General features: G+C 50.4%; 5 protein-coding genes across 5 annotated transcripts; 4 read left to right on the forward strand and 1 right to left on the reverse strand.

Annotated features, from left to right (window-relative positions):
* Positions 1–1,277: 1,277 nt before the first annotated feature.
* BBA_09422 (uncharacterized protein) lies at positions 1,278–2,474 on the forward strand (the record flags this gene model as incomplete). The annotated part of the gene is made up of 1 exon (XM_008604519.1): positions 1,278–2,474. One exon carries the CDS (start codon positions 1,278–1,280, stop codon positions 2,472–2,474), a length of 1,197 nt encoding a protein of 398 aa, XP_008602741.1.
* A 2,268-nt stretch (positions 2,475–4,742) lies between these two features.
* BBA_09423 (translation factor (SUA5)) lies at positions 4,743–5,471 on the reverse strand (the record flags this gene model as incomplete). The annotated part of the gene is made up of 1 exon (XM_008604520.1): positions 4,743–5,471. One exon carries the CDS (start codon positions 5,469–5,471, stop codon positions 4,743–4,745), a length of 729 nt encoding a protein of 242 aa, XP_008602742.1.
* A 413-nt stretch (positions 5,472–5,884) lies between these two features.
* Positions 5,885–7,837, forward strand: BBA_09424 (MFS transporter, putative; the record flags this gene model as incomplete). Its single annotated transcript, XM_008604521.1, has 8 exons — positions 5,885–6,259; positions 6,313–6,579; positions 6,643–6,662; positions 6,717–7,045; positions 7,104–7,145; positions 7,201–7,396; positions 7,454–7,724; positions 7,796–7,837. 8 exons carry the CDS (start codon positions 5,885–5,887, stop codon positions 7,835–7,837), a joined length of 1,542 nt encoding a protein of 513 aa, XP_008602743.1.
* Positions 7,838–8,636: 799 nt separating this feature from the next.
* BBA_09425 (cyclin domain-containing protein) lies at positions 8,637–9,608 on the forward strand (the record flags this gene model as incomplete). Its single annotated transcript, XM_008604522.1, has 2 exons — positions 8,637–8,861; positions 8,922–9,608. 2 exons carry the CDS (start codon positions 8,637–8,639, stop codon positions 9,606–9,608), a joined length of 912 nt encoding a protein of 303 aa, XP_008602744.1.
* A 1,577-nt stretch (positions 9,609–11,185) lies between these two features.
* BBA_09426 (sex-determining protein fem-1) lies at positions 11,186–16,011 on the forward strand (the record flags this gene model as incomplete). The annotated part of the gene is made up of 3 exons (XM_008604523.1): positions 11,186–11,671; positions 11,736–14,199; positions 14,534–16,011. The coding sequence occupies 3 exons, from the start codon at positions 11,186–11,188 to the stop codon at positions 16,009–16,011; spliced, it is 4,428 nt and encodes a 1,475-aa protein (XP_008602745.1).
* Positions 16,012–17,359: the final 1,348 nt, after the last annotated feature.

A 17,359-nucleotide genomic window follows, 5' to 3' on the forward strand; every position in this document is an offset into this window, starting at 1 on the left:
TTTTCTTTTCTTTTTCTCTTTTCTTTTCTTTTTTTTTTTTAAAAAAGCTTATCTATCATAAGGCACTGAAAAGGCACTAAAAAGACGCCCTAAAAAAAGACGAGCTACCAAGAGACGATCTAGAAGGTAGCCAGGTTGTCACGGGATAATTTCAACAATAGATACAAATGAGTACGTAAGAAATTGCTCAGGCACGCCTCTGATTTGATAATGATGTTGCTTGTCAAACTTTCGAAAGATGTTTTCGATTTATTAGCGGCCCCCCAATTCCAGAGGGCCCAGAGATCAAGTCTGAGTGGGAAGTCGGTGGGGATGCGTTGCAGCCGAAATGCTACGGTAATACTTCAGTCCGTCTCAATCAAATAGCCAGTCAATCAGAAGCCAGTCAATCGACAGCCAGTCAATCAGAAGCCAGTCAAGCGACAGCCAGTCAACCGATAGCCAGTCAGTCAATAGGCAATCAATCGATAGCTAGGCAGTCAATAGCCAGCTAATCAACAGCCAGTCAATCAGCAGCCAGTCAATCAAAAGCCAGTCAATCAACAGCCAGTCAATCAACAGCCAGTCAATCAACAGACTTCGCTTAATCGACAGCTGGTTAATTAGCAGAAGCGAGTCAATCAGTAGCCGGTTTAATCAGTAGCCGGTTTAATCAGAGCCAGTTAATCAGCAGCCGACTGGTAGCTTTCAGCTATTCACTTATGTATGAACCGGCTCCGGGAGCCGGCTCCGAGAGCCGTCCTCTTCTTCTCTCCTCCTTGAAGCAAATCTAACGAAAATAAGGAGGAAAAAAAAAATTAGCAGAAAATGGAAGAAAATGGAAGAAAGAAACCAAATCATTCACGCAGTCTCTCATCCATCATCGCTTCATCGGGGGGCCTGCTGGCCTGGGTTGACCCCGCGTGCCGCCAACGGCCCCCGCTTGCTCCCGACTCATGGCCCGCAGGATCGTTCCGGTCGTGGACCCTGGTCGTGGTCCGTGCGGCCGCAAAGTCGGCGTCGGCGAATATGGACCTGGAGCCTGGAAATTTTGGACGGCGTACCCTCTCTCGACCGAGCCTGTTCTCTCGTATTGCACTGTGTTATAGCGTTGACCGCCCGATCTCTGGTCCCCACTGCGGCGTGGCCGAACAATACGAAAACGTCAGTAATTAAAGCTGGTTCCGTCGGTACAGTTCTGGAATGCTTGTATTACACAAACTACAAATACGGAGTGCAACCCGCGCTCGACTTTGTGATGTCTGGATATAATTTCCAAGTCAAAACTAAAGGTAATCATGTTTTTTCATACTTTCAACTCTTTCGTTGCCGTGCTGGCATTACACACCAGCATCGTGTCGTCTCAAAGCCCTATAACGTCCCTCAAGAGCCGCCGCCTCACAGAGTACCAACTTCCACCCGCCGTCCAAACACACGAATTTGCGCGCGTCCCTGGCACAGACTTTGTCTTTTTGTCGCAAATGTCCGACAGCGTACTCCTCAAAATCCAGCTCGACCCCGTCACCGAGGCTCCGATTGCGTACCAATCCTTCCCCATGGGCACCTCCAGCCAGTCCGGCCTCCATGGCATCTGGCCGTCGACTTTGTACCCCGGGAAAATGTGGATGACGCTTCAAAATGAGAACAAGCTGCTCCTTGTGAAACCTGGCTGTACCCTCACGTCCCCTCCGTCCATCATCAAGACGATTGATATTCCGGCGCCGGGGAACGGCCCGCATTGCGTGTTTGAGATTGACGGCCGCGTTTGGGCCAGTCTCAAGGACCCGTCGAAAGAAACGGGTGGATACTACGTCTTCTCAGCCAGCATAAACAACACGGCAGACTATACGTTGTATCCGTGCCTCAACAGCCCAGTGTTTATCCAACAAGACCCGACGACCAAACTCATCTATGCTACCCAAGACACCGACTCGTCTATTATGCGCATCAACCAAACGAGCGGAGAGACGGACCAGCTGCCGATTCCGCCCAGCATCGGCAGCACACCGGTTGGAATGACAACCGTCGCCTCAGGTCCTCTGGCCGGAGTGTGGTTCAGTCTCGCGGGTAATTCCACCGGCGGTTCAGGCACCTTTGGACGTGTTGCCCCCACAGGCGAGCTGCAATTCTTCCAGCTCCGAGCGCCGCAACTGGGTGCTAGCTCTGGCTTGCTCCACGTTGCGGACGCTTCGACGGAAGAGGGTGGCCCGGCGCTTTGGCTGCTCTCCACGTCGCTACTCAGCAGGCAGTCTCCTGATGCGCTGATTCGTGTGACGTTTGACGAGGCTGTCACCTCCGTCACCGGCGAAGAGTACATTGCCATGCTCACCCAGAATGCCATGGTGCACCGTGTTGTGCCCTTGGGTGCCACGGTGCTAGTGTCGCAGCTGCATACTTTTACACTTGCGCAGCTTACGTACAATAATACGATTGCGGGACAGTGGCTACCGGCGGAAATGGCAAACAATCCTGTCATGTATGAGGGGGTTGTCTAGATGGAATATCGGCGTCGTTGGCAAGGACATTACAGGAACTTGGAGCGGCGATGGCCCGGCGTACAATAATAGGGTTATTTTGGGAGCTGTACATAGTCATAAACCATGTGTGGGGGGAGCCTGCGCCTATCACTCCAAGAATTTCTTTGAAAAAAAAAAAATTAGATTGACAGCGCAACACGAACTTTAAGAGTAAGGGTGGAGCGGTTGGCCGAGAGCATAAGCCAAAGTGAGGCTTGGCAGCCAACACTTGTGCATACTAGGGGTCCAACAACGCGACTCCGAATGCCTGGGCCCATAGCACAGACCTATATAATTTTACGGGCCTAGGATTTCGGAGCGCCGTTGCGGGCCGGGAGATAGGCTGCGAGGCGGTTAATGCTGTCATTCGAGTCCGTGCGCCAGCGCACAATCCAGCCAATTGGTCTTTGTCCCGCGGCACTATATCTTACAGGCCGGCTTCTGGCTTCCGATTAACCCCACTATCGTCAGTTGAGTCAGTTGTGGTCGCCATTCTAATGTACGCGCTGTCGCCCGGCTCATTTTTTCTATTTTCCATCTCAGATTGCCTTTTCCTGTTGCCTCTCTCTAAAGTTTTCTGCTTCGTGATGGTCAGCTATTCTTATCGCAGCCCGCAACGCAGACATCTTAGCCGCCTCTCCTCTTATAGTCACCACATTAAGATATAGAGAGCATAGCCGCGTTTATCCCGTATAGCAATCAATCTCCTCTCGATTCATCCCAAATTATTGTATGTGGAGTCGCACTTTTCACCTGCGCGGCAAACGTTATCGTGGGATAGAGAGAGCATGACTTGCGACAACTTGCAAAGGTGGAGTGCGTGGGCAACTAGATACGCAAGGATATCATTGCCCCCAAGTCTCACGGACAGGGGCATCTTTTCGAGCGTTGTTGATGAGTTTGGCATTAACACAGAGGCGGGAGACTTTCTAGATTAGGTCAGCGTCACATTCATCGACAACTGCTATTTATAGACCCAGCTTATCTTGGATATCAGCCTTAGTAAAGTGGGCTTTCTCAGTCGCGACTAATCCTCGGCCAACTTGGTAAGGAGTTAGTCATAGGCAACACATGGATGTGGCTATATGTATATTATTCTAGATACATTATATCCAATCATCATCTCAAGCTCATTTGCATACAGATATATGGCCTCGCATATTGGTGGATATTGATTTACGCAAGTCTGGGTCTTGTTTTCTGCAATGGACTACCGCATTCGTCGCGTGTGGGCTTTACGAGTCGTGAACCGCGGCTAGTCCGAGCAGGATACGGGATAATACTTAAATGACCATATCGCGCACGTATCCTACTCGAGCACGTGCACTATAAATGCCTGGCAATAAGATGATCCCTTGGCAACGTTGTTTCTGTTTGAACGAAAATCCCTTTTTCGTGCCCTATATTGACAGGAAAAACGGTTGGTAATATATTCTTTCACACTATTAGACACACTGCCCGAAGCTTCTGACACACGAGTAGTAATAATTTTCTGAAATGTTCGAGTTTCCGACTAGACTTGTGATAATGTCGGTCACGAGTTGTTCTAGGCTTATTAGCTAAATTACTTGTACATGTTCTATAGCAGCCTTGACCTCTTGCTAGCCTATCAACGGTCACCCTCCTACTCCTGATCCTATCCTCGCTAGTTATGCTGTGAAGATTAAAATGTGTTTCTTCGGTTTCTAACTTGATAATCTTAGTAGGGGTGTATTCCGACTGCTGCCTATAGAGCCAGCCACACGAGTAGTTTGCCTGGTCCCCTCGGAGCCCGTTCAGCAGTGGGGTGCTGCCACATTTTGATGCCTGATTAGGTCTATTCAGCGGACGACAAGGGACCAGGGTGCATCGTAACAACTTAGCGCTCATGCTGGTAGAACGAATATGCCCTATTCGGAAACTATATCGAGTCAGTACGTCGGCAGGAATATGGGGAGCAGCTTGTTACCATGGTCGGTCTGGGAGCACAGCAGAACCATCGGCAGCTGGAAGTAAGCGAGAACAATGGCCGCCTGTGGCGCTTTCGCCGGTGTATTTTGAAAAGCAAATATATAGCTGTACATGTATATATATATCTATGTATAAGACCTCGTCGCTTAACTTCTAGGAATAGTTCTTCATACTTGAGCAATAGTCAACTATTATTCATTCATTGCAAAGCAAAAACACATTTATTATTCCTCACTCACTTGTCTTTTATAGCCGTAGTTGTTAATTTTCTAGGTACCGCTCAGCCGCCACAATATTTCAGTCAAGGATTGCGCCCGTTGACTCCAACAAATGAGGAAACCATCTCTTGGCCCTGTCCTTGAATACCTCGTATCCAGCACCCGCCCGCAGAACGCGCATGTTTTCGACGTCAAAGTTGATGCCTCCGCAGCCATACGTGTGCCATTTTTGCAAGCCGTAATCAACCACCAGATCGACGGGGCCAAGCACGGATGGTTCAATGTCTTCAATACGGAACCGTTGCCCTTGCCCAGTGGCGTTGGCAGAGGTCCCAAATATCAGCATGCCGTCTGGATCGGCATCACAGAGCCTGCCAAGCTCCCGCAAAAACGGCCCCTCTGGAATCGCGATGCTGACTGTGTCTCCCTTGGTGACTTGTTGGAGCGTGGTCTTGTCCAGTGCTGCCAGTCGCGGGTGAAGGTTGACGGTATCGAATTTGGCAATGATTCCAACAATCATGCCCATATCTTCCGTCAAAGCCCGAGTAAACTGGAATTTGACGTCTGGCAGCACGTGAATCTGTCGGTGCTGCTGGTACGTCCCAATGATGCCAATGTTGTGGCTCTTTTCGCGGCCTTTGGCTGCAAAGATTTTCTGAACACCGGCTTGCGTGCTGGCCAGGAGCGCATAGCCCACGTCGGTTGGGACAATGACAGCTCCGCCCAATTTGAGTGTTTGGAAAGCTCGGAGGGCATCGCGAGAAATATCTGGCACGTCGCCTGCTGCCGGAACAATTTTCGGAGGCATATTTGGGATGATGTAAGTGCAAGCTATTAGTCAAGAGAAATACAGAATTGGGTTTGCGTTGGCAAATCGAAAAAAAGTTGCTGGCGTTAACGGACAAGATGACGGTATAAGTACGTAGCGTGAAGCGGGTAAATAATGGACTTAATTAAACTTTGCCCGAACTCCGATAAATTTGCCAGAAAAATTACGCCCGACATGTTCACCACGTGATAAACCAATTTAGGCGAAGAAGTGTCAGAGGAATACTGATCCGTCGCTCAACTCCGATGGCCGCGGTTCGAACTCTGAACTCCGCCGTCAAGTCCGGAGCAGTAAACTCGTCAGAAATCCTGGCCACTAGAAACAACTATTTAATACCATTGTCGCACTCACCATGTTAGCCATATCAAATTTCAGTTATGGGGAATTCAGTCATGGAGAGTCTCAATATTATACTTCGTGACAGCGTTTGCGGTCGGCTGCTCAACCATTTGTCGAACGGACGGTTCTTCTCCTACCATGTATCCCAAACCCTCAAGATTGAGGATGGCCCGAGTCAAGACCCTCAGCAGCGGATCATGGTAGCTTTCGTCGGTCCTGATGATTCGGACATCCCTCATAACTGGCCGACGCTGGCAAGGATGGTCGCGGGATTCAACGTCATGCTATTGAACTTTAGCTTCTATGCAGCATCGGCAATCTTTACTCCAAGCATTTTGGGTATCCAGGAGGCATTCCAGGCTACCACTGCGGAGGGCACACTGGGGCTTTCACTCTTTGTAATTGCGTATGGAATTGGGCCTCTGATTGTATGTTGGCGCTTTGAGAAAGCCATGGCTGTGCTAACCACTGATATCTCTAGCTTTCGCCGCTGTCGAGCCTACCAACACTTGGCCGATCGCCTGTATATGTCCTCGGCAGCCTTGCTTTCTGCTTGCTCAACATCGGGACGGCTCTGGCAAAGAATATACAAACGGTTTTGGTACTGCGCTTCTTGGGGGGATTCGTCGGAAGCGCACCTATCAGTGTCGGCGGAGCCTCGCTGATGGAGATTTTCAAGCCGAATGAGGTTCCCTACGCAATTGCACTGTACGCAGTCAGTGGAGTCTGCGGACCTATACTAGGACCGGTATGTCTATCCATATGAATGTGAGATGACTTCTATGGCTTGTGCTAATTTTCCCTAAACCAGATTCTTGGAACCCTTGCAATGTTCGTCACCAGCCCTCTTGAACCGTTGAATATTAACTGACCGCCAACATGTAGAAAGCGCTGGAAATCTTGGACAGCAACACTCTGGCTCTTGTCTGGTATCACGGCTTTCACCACCGTATCAACCTTCTTTCTTCTACCCGAGACCTTATCCTCGAATATTCTTCTACGACGAGCAAAGCGCCTTCGCGCACAGACGGGAAACACTGCCTATCAGAGTGAGACCGAAATTCAACCAAGCGAAAACCTCGCTGTACGCATTGTCAAGGATATTGGCAACGATCTCAAACTTGCCTGTATGGACCCAGTAATCTTGTTTGTTAACCTGCACACAATGCTCGTTTACGGTATTTTGTACCTTTGGTTTGAGTTATTCCCATTTGGTAAGTTGGGACCTGCTAGATGTATTTCGACCATGTTGTACTGATATTGATCCTCTAGTCTTCGACGGCATCTATCATTTCACCCCAATCCAGCAAGGCCGTGAGTTTTTCTTCCGTCAGGTTGCACCAATACCGAGCTAATGTTCTTTTTCCAGTTGCTTTTTTTGGTATTCTCGTCGGAGCAGCGGTTTCGGTCGCTGCATACATTCTGTGGTTATATGTTTCCTATCAGCCACGAGTGGCTGATGTAAATGTCGTGGTTGAGCCAGAGGCTCGTCTCATACCGGGACAAATAGGAGCGATATGTATTCCAGTCTGCCTTTTCATCTTTGCGTGGACATCCAGAGAAAGGTAAGCCATCTCCGACTTCAATTGATCACGGCATAAAAGTTTTAACGTCCTGCACAGTGTACATTGGATCGTCCCGATCATTGGCACAGCCTTTTTTGCACCCGGCTTTTACCTTACTTTTCAATCCATTCTCAATTACCTCGGCGAATCCTATCCGCGCCATGTCGCAAGCGTATTTGCTGGTAACACCTTCTTTCGGAGCTCGTTTGGAGGAGCACTACCATTGGCTGCACCTCGCATGTTGAATTCACTTGGAATTGGGTGGGCCTCGAGCACGCTTGGGTTCATCTCTGTTGCGATGGTGCCTTTGCCTTTCATTTTACACCGAGTGAGTTTGTCGCCGTGTTGCAACCCATTGAGCTGATAAAAAATGACGATCATCTGCTAATCAGAAATTAGTATGGCAAGAGACTGCGTTCTTGGAGCCAATTTGCGAACTAGGGAACGATTCGCAAGGTTGGTTCCCCTTTCTTTCTCATCTCCTACGCTATCAGCTCACCAGGCTTTCCAGAGTTATAGAGACCTGCAGGGGAGCGGCACCAGCAGTTAAGCAAGTTCACACCTATTAACACGGGGGACTTTTTAGTGCTCCATTTTTTTCTAGGCTATTAAGCTCAAATATGCCCCCCATTTTCAACAACTTGCGGCCATAGATTAGCTGGGAGATCGTCAGACTGAAGTCCAACTTCAATCCTACGGATTTAGATACCTATCTGAAGGTCGTGTGTTCGAGTCACACTGGCCGCAGTTTTGTTTTTGCTTTTTAAACCTAATTCTCATTCTTTTTAATCTCTGTCTGCTCTGACTCTTTTGTGATCAATCTCAATTGAAAATAATTATCACCAGCCTTGGTTTCAATTCCCTACTTGACTCTCGTTTCTCGTTAGGTTAATATTGCGCTTTCTTCCGTAGTTTACTCTATTTACCCGCGCCCGACTTCTTTGCCTCTCTTCCCTTCTTTTTGTTACCATAGCTATTCTTATTCTTGCTGCCCTTAAAAGTCACAGTCACTCACATTCTTGTCAAGTTCACGTTGAAGCTGCCGGCAAAAGATCGCATGCGCCTCGTTCTGAGACTTCTTGACGCTGGGTCGCTAGCCCCACTGCAGCTTTTTGTGATGCATCAAAAGGTAGCTTGACCTGCCGAGAGTCGGCGCCCGCATTCCTCGACAATTGATTTTCCAGACGAGCGAAGAGCCTTTGATATCTGTTCTCGATTCATCCCGTTTTGCAGTCTCGAAATGGCGCATCTGACAAATCCCCTCGCGACGGCAGAACAGCTCTACCGCCGCTCTACCTTTTCGCCTCTTCCGCAGGACCTCCAGGAAGCCGTCTTTTTCGTGACACAATGCCTCACGCAAGCAGCTGGCCTGCTACTGGAGCTTCCACAGTCTATTACAGCACAGGCCAATGTGATACTGGCGCGTTTCTGGCTGGTAGACTCCCCAATGGCACACGAGTTTAGCGTAAGTACCACACATTGGGTTGGCAGCGTGATCGCGGCTGGACATGCTAACGCTATACAGCACGTCTCGGCCGCCTCTTTATATCTCGTTGCAAAGACGGGATCGCTCCCTCGCTCGCCTCGCGATGTATCGACCGTCTACGCGTATCTGCTGTCGCCAAACTCGACCTTCCTCAAAACGCCCAGCCCTGCGACAGCGACCAACGATCCTGCCTCCTACTACCAGACCGAGGACCAATATTACAAGTTTCAGAAAGCCATGCTCGAGCTGGAGGCTCGCATATTGTATTCTCTCTCATTCAACGTGCACGTCGCGCTGCCCCATGGCCTCGCGGTGACATACCTCCAGACTCTCGATTTCCTCTCGCATTCGCGACACGAAATCTCTCTCAGAGCATCGCAGTACCTCAATACCGCGCTGCTGAGTCCTCAATTACTATACCTCACACATCAACCGCACGCTCTTGCTACGGCAGCGATATACAATGCGGCGCGTGACTTGGGGGCCTCGATGCCAGAGTGCGCCTGGTGGGAGGTTTTTGACGTGGAGCGCGAGGAGCTGGGCTTTCTCGTAGTCGGAATGCGCAGTCTGGAAGGCTGGATCAAGACTCGAAGAAAAGAACTGCCCTCGATACTGGGACAAGGCATGCCTCGCAGGAAAGACGTGGAGGCAGAGATGAAACAGAGAGGGGACGATGCAGATGACACGGAAGAACAGGTCATGAGAACGTTGGACGATAAGCAATGAGATGGACAATACCCGAAGAAGACCCTCGTTGAAACTTTGAAATACATGCATTGGCAAGAGCCGCCAATTTCACGAATTCTGCGCGCTGCACAAGACGCCCTCGCACCTCACAGGCGTCTCCAGTCGTTCAAAAATTCGATACATTAACGAGGTATTAATCTGCTATCGCCGACATACTGTGCGCGAAACACCGAGATACGAGATCATCAGAATCTGCTTCTTTACCCCCTGCTTGACCCATGGATCGCCCGCGATCGCCTTTTCTTTCGGGCCATCTGTCCCACTCTCACTACCTTCCTGACTTCTGCACCTGCTCTCCCCGTCGAGCTGCGATCGATGAGCACTCCAACGTTGCTTCCGCTTTCGGCCACTTGTCTTCGATTCCTGAATATCTCATCCCATCAAATACTTCTTCGCCGTCACCACACCGACGAAGAAGAAAAAAGCAACAGCTATAAATGCCCAATTAGTGGTCTCGCTCACGTCGCTGCAACCATGTTGCTCAACTGTGATAGTACGCCGTCATTATTGGAATGTAACAATGTGGCTGTTGGATGAGTACAGAGACGCCGCAGGACTCAACATCGCCAAGCTGCGCAGGCCAGGATCATGACAATGGAGAAAATCTCGTCGCGGCTGAGACATGATTTCGCACGCATGAACGACTAGAACGAGCGCTCCCCAGCTAAACTATTCCGTAAAGGCGGCCAAGAAATCCTTCGGGGTATGGCAGCGAAGCAACATGCTCGCCACGCTCGATATCACCACAATTGGTCGCGCCGACTGCCGTGCCCAAGGCAAATGTATCTGCCAGCAGAGACTATGGTTGCCCGTGCGTCATCGCCGACGATTAATGCATTTGCCTATCTGGTTCAGAAAGCGCGCGCCGCAAGCACTACTACCACGCCCGCTGCTGCAGCGGCATCCTGGATCATTCCAACATAGGGGCTGTATCAACACGGTCAGCATCGTAGCGCCTATGGCGCAGATGGACGCGTACGACGGGGTCGGGCAAAACCACGCTGTCGAGGATAGAGAGTTCCAACTGGCACACAGCGCTTCTTGCGCCGGCAACGCAAAAGAACAATGCTGCTGGTGTCCTCAAAAGACCAGCACCCCCTCCGAGGCCGGCATCGAGGACCTTTTCCACCGCTGCTCGCGATGACTTCTGGAATCTCTCAGATGTTTTGCCCCGGGCTGCCGGCATCTGCCTGTTGACTTCCATGGATCTTAACACAGGCGTCTTATTGACGGTCATATTCAAGACACAGGCCCATCATAAGCACCTACCAAGTGGTTTGCTCCCAACGGTCGGTCATCGTGATGTACTTTAGCAGCCAGCGCTTCGTATATCGGCCTCCGAAAGCGGCATTCCATTCCAAAAATAGCCATCATCTCCGCCCGAGCTAAACACACATTTGCGGTGATTCTGCAGGTTGTTGCGTAAAGTGCGGGGTTGGGAGTTGCTGCAGGTGCGATTAGGCTGGGCCTCGCGGCGTCTCATTTGCAACCTTATCGTTCAAACCTTCTCTATCGGACATAGACGACCTTGCTCGGCTGAGAGGATTTATCAAAAGATGAAAGAAGTCTTTCGAGAGGATAGTAACGGGCCCAACACTAGGCCGAGCGCAGCGATCACGCAGCAGACAATTTGGGAACCGGTCGATCTTCCTGTGGCTGCCGGAGCTGCGGTAGTTGCAACACAGCCATGCAACAATCGTGACAGCATTTCAGAGAATCTATGGGCAGATGCGTACAAGATGCTTCGGGAGAGGGACAAGGATCTCGTTGACGAGTTTGAGAAGGCATTGGGCAGCTCTTCGGACAGCGTGGGAGAGTCGCTCTCGAACCCCGAGTCGGTCACGAAACTAGTCGAGCGCTTACGCAAAGAGCATGACGGGAAGAAGTTGACATTCAGATATGGAGGGGAAGAGCGCAGATATCGCGATCAGTTCAACAAGATTGTGAAGTTGGCTATATTCGCCGATTCGTTGATCAAGCAGGCACTTGCTACGCAGCCGCATGCTGCTTTGGCATGGACTGGAATGTCAATATTACTTCCTGTGAGTTACACAATAATTGCATACACTTTCAAAATATTCTTGTCATGTATTGACTGAGGTTCAGTTGCTATCTTCCGCATTGACAAAGGAGGCGGCCTTGGTCAAGGGTCTCGCAGCAGTTGGACACGTACAACTGTACTGGAAGTCATGCGAAGATACATATCTCAAGCCTTCCACTGCCAGTAACTTTGAGAACATATTGAGACAGCTGCCGACGGTGTATTCGCACATCCTGGAGTATCATTTCCACGCAATCTGCTACCTAGCCAAAGATAGAAAGCGTCGCGTCTTGCAGGTGACCACGGGTTGGACTTCGTGGAGTGACAAAGCAGATGAGGTTGAAAAAGAGAGCGATTTTTGCAAGAATCTTCTGCAGCCAGCGCACCATACCTCCCTTGAAAGCGTGAATGAGGCCAAGCTACAAAGGATGGATGGCTTGCTCAAGGCCAACCTCGACATTGCAAAGGTGATGAAGGAGAACAGGGCTGAAGATATGGAAATACAAATTTGTGAAAACCTCAAGAGAGTTGCGGGGAAGTACGAAACTGGTAAAGACGGTAACCTTAAACACGTCGAAGGTACTTGTGAGTGGTTTTTCGGCAACAATGACTTCTGCGATTGGCGAGACGGCACAGACAGCGGTCTATTCTGGGTATCGGCAGATCCTGGATGTGGCAAATCTGTTCTATCACGGGCGCTGATTGACCATGGGCACCTCAAGAGCACCGTTTCAACCTTTGACATGACGTCGCCGGGAGCTACAGTGCAGGAAAGAGACAACATCGTCTGCTACTTCTTTTTCAAGGAGGATGTTCAAGGACGAACCAGGCTAGTGAATGCTTTTTCTGCCATCCTTCACGAGCTATTTGCCCAGGATACAACAAACCAGCTCATCCAGCATGCAGTGGTCCATCACAAGCTCAACGCCAAATTTATCTCCGAAGAGTTCATACTTCTCTGGAACATCTTGGTCGCATGCTCGTCGTCCTACTCAGGCGAGGGCGTTATTTGCGTTTTGGATGCACTGGATGAGTGTGAGCGGGAAGATCCGAATTTACTCATGGAGAAGCTGCAATGCTATTATGCCGCCAGCCAGGGAGAGCAAAAGCTCAAGTTCTTCATAACAAGCCGGCCTTATAAAACAATCACGCGGCTATTCGACCGCTTTTCAAAGAGGGCCAAGCTGCTTCACCTTGACGGCGACGACAAGCATGATGAAGTTAGTCGTGACATGGATCTTGTCATCGATGCTCGGCTTGATGATATCACAGAGTATTTCTCGCAAGAAGACCGCTTGAAAGTACGGGAGCGCCTCAGAGGGCAGGATTCCAAGACGTATCTCTGGCTACATCTGACATTCAACATAATCCAAAACAGCCCCAGCAAGTATAGTCGCAGCTGGGATGTGGATGAGCTTCTGTCCAGTATTCCACCAGAGGTCTCACAGGCTTACGAGAAGATTCTTGATCGAAGCGACGATGAGGAAAAGACACTCATCCTGTTACAACTTGTCTTGGTTGCCGAAACACCATTGACCCTGGCCGAGGCAAATTATGCGTTGACCCTCGCAGGTGCTTCGACAAAGCCGCAGAAGCACGACGATCTGACGGCGAGGTGCTACGGGGCTGATTTTAGATCAACAGTAAAGAGTCTTTGCGGGCTCATCATCACAATTCACGATGACTGCCTGCATTTCATCCATTTGACCGCGCGCGAGTTTCTGATGTCCGACAAGCCAGAGACTGGCTTGAAGTGGAAGGGTCGCTTTGCTTTGGGGCCAGGACTGCACGAAGAAATGTCTCGCTGCTGTATTTCATACCTACTTTTGGACGATTGGATTGAAATCGCAGCCGAAACAGTGACTTTTCAAAAAGAACAGGACCAAGAGAAAAGGTTTCCGCTGTTGAACTATGCCTCACGAAACTGGAGCCATCACTTCGGTCAATTAAGCGAGAGTATGCGCACGCCCATCAAGAAAGATGCCCGACGTCTACTAGACGCTGGCGGACCCTACATCAAACTCTGGGGGCGCCGATTTCTGTCTGAGAACTCATTTCTTGGGGCTGATGATTTCAACGGCTGGACTGACCTCGCCATTGCTAGTCTCCTTGGTCTACATGACATGGTCGAGGGGATGCTGGTATATGAAAAAGTCGGCGTCGACCCATCCGACGGTATAGGTTGGAGTGCATTGCACGCTGCTATACGTGGAAAATATGAAAGTATAGCAGAGTTACTTCTCTCTCATGGAGCTGACGTTCGTGGCAGAGGATCAAAAGGCGGCCCGCCACTTGATATCGCCATATTTTACGCGGACTTGAGTCTCGTGCGGCTTTTACTGTCTTATGGCGCAGATCCCTACGACCCTATTCCTCGTATGTTTAATATCCAGGATTCCGTCGAGCTGGCGGCCCAGACTGGCGAGATTGAGGTCTTCCGGGCCGTGGTCGGCAGCGGCATCGATTGGAGTACTGAGCAAGGCTTGAAACAAGCCGTCGCAGACATGGCCAAAAGGGATACTGAGCGACGTAGGAACCGAGTCATACCACGCCAATTTGACCTGAAAATGTTTGTAGAGGCCATAAATTCATCGCATCCTCTCACGCAGAGCGTGGTGGACACTTTGATGGAGTGTATTGAAGATGTTGATTGTTGTTATGCATTGCTGGACAAAGGTCGTGCATCGCAAACCGGGAGAAATAATCGTTAGGCCGCAGTTGCTCCAGTCCGCGCTCTCCTCCATTCCATCCAATGGGAATTGTGATTTGGCGTTATTCTCTCAGCTGTTGCAGAACAAAGACGGATTCGGAGCCTCCGTAACGGAGCAAATCCTCTGTTCCCTCGCTGAAAGCCACTCTACAGAAGCTTTGGCGTTGTTTCTGAACCACTACACTGGACCCAACATCACTGCCGAGCTGCTCATGAGAGCTTTCACCGACAATGATTTACGAACACCGACCAGTAAAGTTCAACATTTGCTGAAACATGGCGGTGAAAATGTTCAGGTCGACGAGCGGCTACTATGGGCAGCCGCTTGCGCACGCGGATCGAAACCGCTCGCAAGCCTACTCGAGAACCAGCGAGTTAAGACGCAAATGACGCCACGGGTAATGCAGGCGGCGATTGAAAGGTGCGATGCATTTGCGTTGGCGAAGTTGGAGTTGGTTCTGAAACTCTTGGGATCACGGGGAGCAGGCAATCAGGAGTTTTTCGCCTCTGTGGTCGCTAGTGGTAGCAGAGACTTCATCGAAAGATTTTTGGAATACGTCGACTGTGCCCTGGTTCCATCGGAAAACGTTCTTTGCTGCGCCGAAGCCAATGACTCGGCGGTGCTCTCTTTCCTGATGGAGCGTTTTGGCAAGAAGATAACCATAACGTCGAAGGTTGTTATGGCCGCGGCTAGAAGCATCAAGGGAAGTGAAAGTTGGTCCGATACTACCCTGGCTTTGCTACTAGACAAGAGAAACGACGAGGTTGTCCTTACATCGGAACTCCTTCGGGCCACTGCATTGTATATGGTGCCTACCGGATGGCTAGAGATGTTCTCCAAGTGGAAACATGAAGAGCTAAGGCGACAAGCACCACTCGTTCTTTTGCTCGCTGTCGATAAGTTGTTCCGACAGTCAGATATACAGCTACTCGCAGATAGCGAATTTATTACGGCAGGCCTGATTACAGAAGAGGTCCTTACAGCCACCGTGAAGAGCACGTGTGCGGCGGGTATTGACATGCTCAAGTATATTTTGACCAAGTACGAGGACGAGGTCAAGATCCCTCAGACACTGCTGGAGAAGCTGGTGGGATACGACCACAGCCACGAGGTGGACCTGCTCGAGTATCTTATCAAGCAGCGGCCAGACGACTTCCGCGTTACGCGAGACGCGATGAGCGCAGCGGCCAGGAACGGACGGGGCGATTTCTTGGAATACCTATGTACCCACAGCCACGATGACGACGTGGGTGGACTTGAACCTCAGTGGGCTTTGATGGCTCAACTTCGCTCGGCAGCGAGGACAGGCAATCTCGAGGACACCAAGGTGGCCGTGGAGCGCGGGGCGGATATCAACTCACGCAGCATGAACGGAAAGACAGCCTTGCACGAAGCAGCCTACGGGGGCCATTCCGATGTTATCGAGTTCCTGGTGGCCAGGCCAGACGTGGATGTCAATACTTTTGACGAATTCGGCAATACGCCCCTGCACGACTGTTACTGGATACGACATGAAGAACCGGCTCGCAAGCTCTTGTCCGGGGGGGCAACGGACCCGAACCTGGCCGATGCGAGAGGCAGAACACCCTTGCACATGGCCGTTTACCAAAATCGTCTTGGTCTGCTATAAATGCTGATTGAGGCCGGAGGAGATGTGGACAGAGCCGACGACGACGGGATTACGCCGCGCATGCTTGCAGAGACATGGGCGGAGCGGGGATACTGGTATCCTTGGAAGGTGATTGAAAGGTGGTGAATTGTTGTGTTCATTCCGCCTGTATGAATCTTCCATCCACGGTCTCCAGCTGAAACATACTACCAGGCAAGTTGAATACAGGGATCTTAATTATTGAAGAGTCATCTGACAGCGCTGGCTACGCTGGATGATCTATGCCGTGGTAACGAAGTATCTTTCTTCCGGCTTCCATGCCACCTGTCAGCACCAGAAACCTGCGAGATAGGCCTCGCATGGGAACACGGCCCTCCCGGGACATGTCTTGCTCGAATTGTGAGTGCAGGGTCGAAAACGTGTTTGGCGCCATATGAGTGCACGAACTCGGACGGCAGCCCGGCCGACCAGGCACAGGCGTAGGCACGCTGCAGTTGGAGATGGCTGTGTCGCACTAAAAAAAAAAAAAAACACAAAAAGCAGACACCTGTAGCGGACATTGCTCTATGGTTGCTGATAACTCTGACAGCTAAACTCTGCTCCGTTGACTCCTCCGGGCACATGGTGAACGTCAAGCCCCAGTCGGGTATTTTCTAGAGGCGGTAAGGATGCGTTGCAGGTACACGGCAGGCAATACTTTGGTAATTCAGCCAGTCTTTATCTATTACTTATAAAGGTTTAAGGCGTATCAATTGACTCCAAAAGGGTAAATTTAGATTGTCATTATAAGGCTGTTCCAGCTCTACTATAGGTTGCGTAGCTGAAAGGCCTCAAATAAAAGCAAGATTAATTAGTCTGATTATTAGCTATAACATTATTCATTCAACACTATTACTTAAGAATATTATAATTAAAAAAAAAGGTACTCTTCGATAGTCGAGATACGTAGAAATGGTGTCGATTCTTTGGCTTTCACCACCGACGAATTTCATTACACTTACTTGCCCCTTATTATGCCGAAACTCCCGTAGTACCTGTGATGGCGCCTGCCAAGGCATACAAGGCGGACGTCATGCCACTCAGAGCTCCCAGAAGCCCAGTCTGAGGAGCGGCCACTGCTGCGACCGTGCTCGCTGTTGCGGGAATCACGTAGCTCGTGGTATTCAAACCGCCTTGGGCATTATTCGCAGCCTGTGGCGCCACGGCAGCTACCGCCGCAACGCCTTGGACATTTGCATCTTGCGGTGCCGCTCCAGCAGCAGCTGCTGGGCCTCGGTTCGGGGATAGATTGCCGTTGAAAGCCGAGATGTCATGGGTTTGAGCGCCGAGGACGTTGATTGGAAAGTTGAGCGTGTTGCCGTTGGCACTA

The sequence above is a fragment of the Beauveria bassiana genome (assembly GCF_000280675.1).
Source record: "Beauveria bassiana ARSEF 2860 unplaced genomic scaffold BBA_S00053, whole genome shotgun sequence".
Classification (NCBI taxonomy): domain Eukaryota; kingdom Fungi; phylum Ascomycota; class Sordariomycetes; order Hypocreales; family Cordycipitaceae; genus Beauveria; species Beauveria bassiana.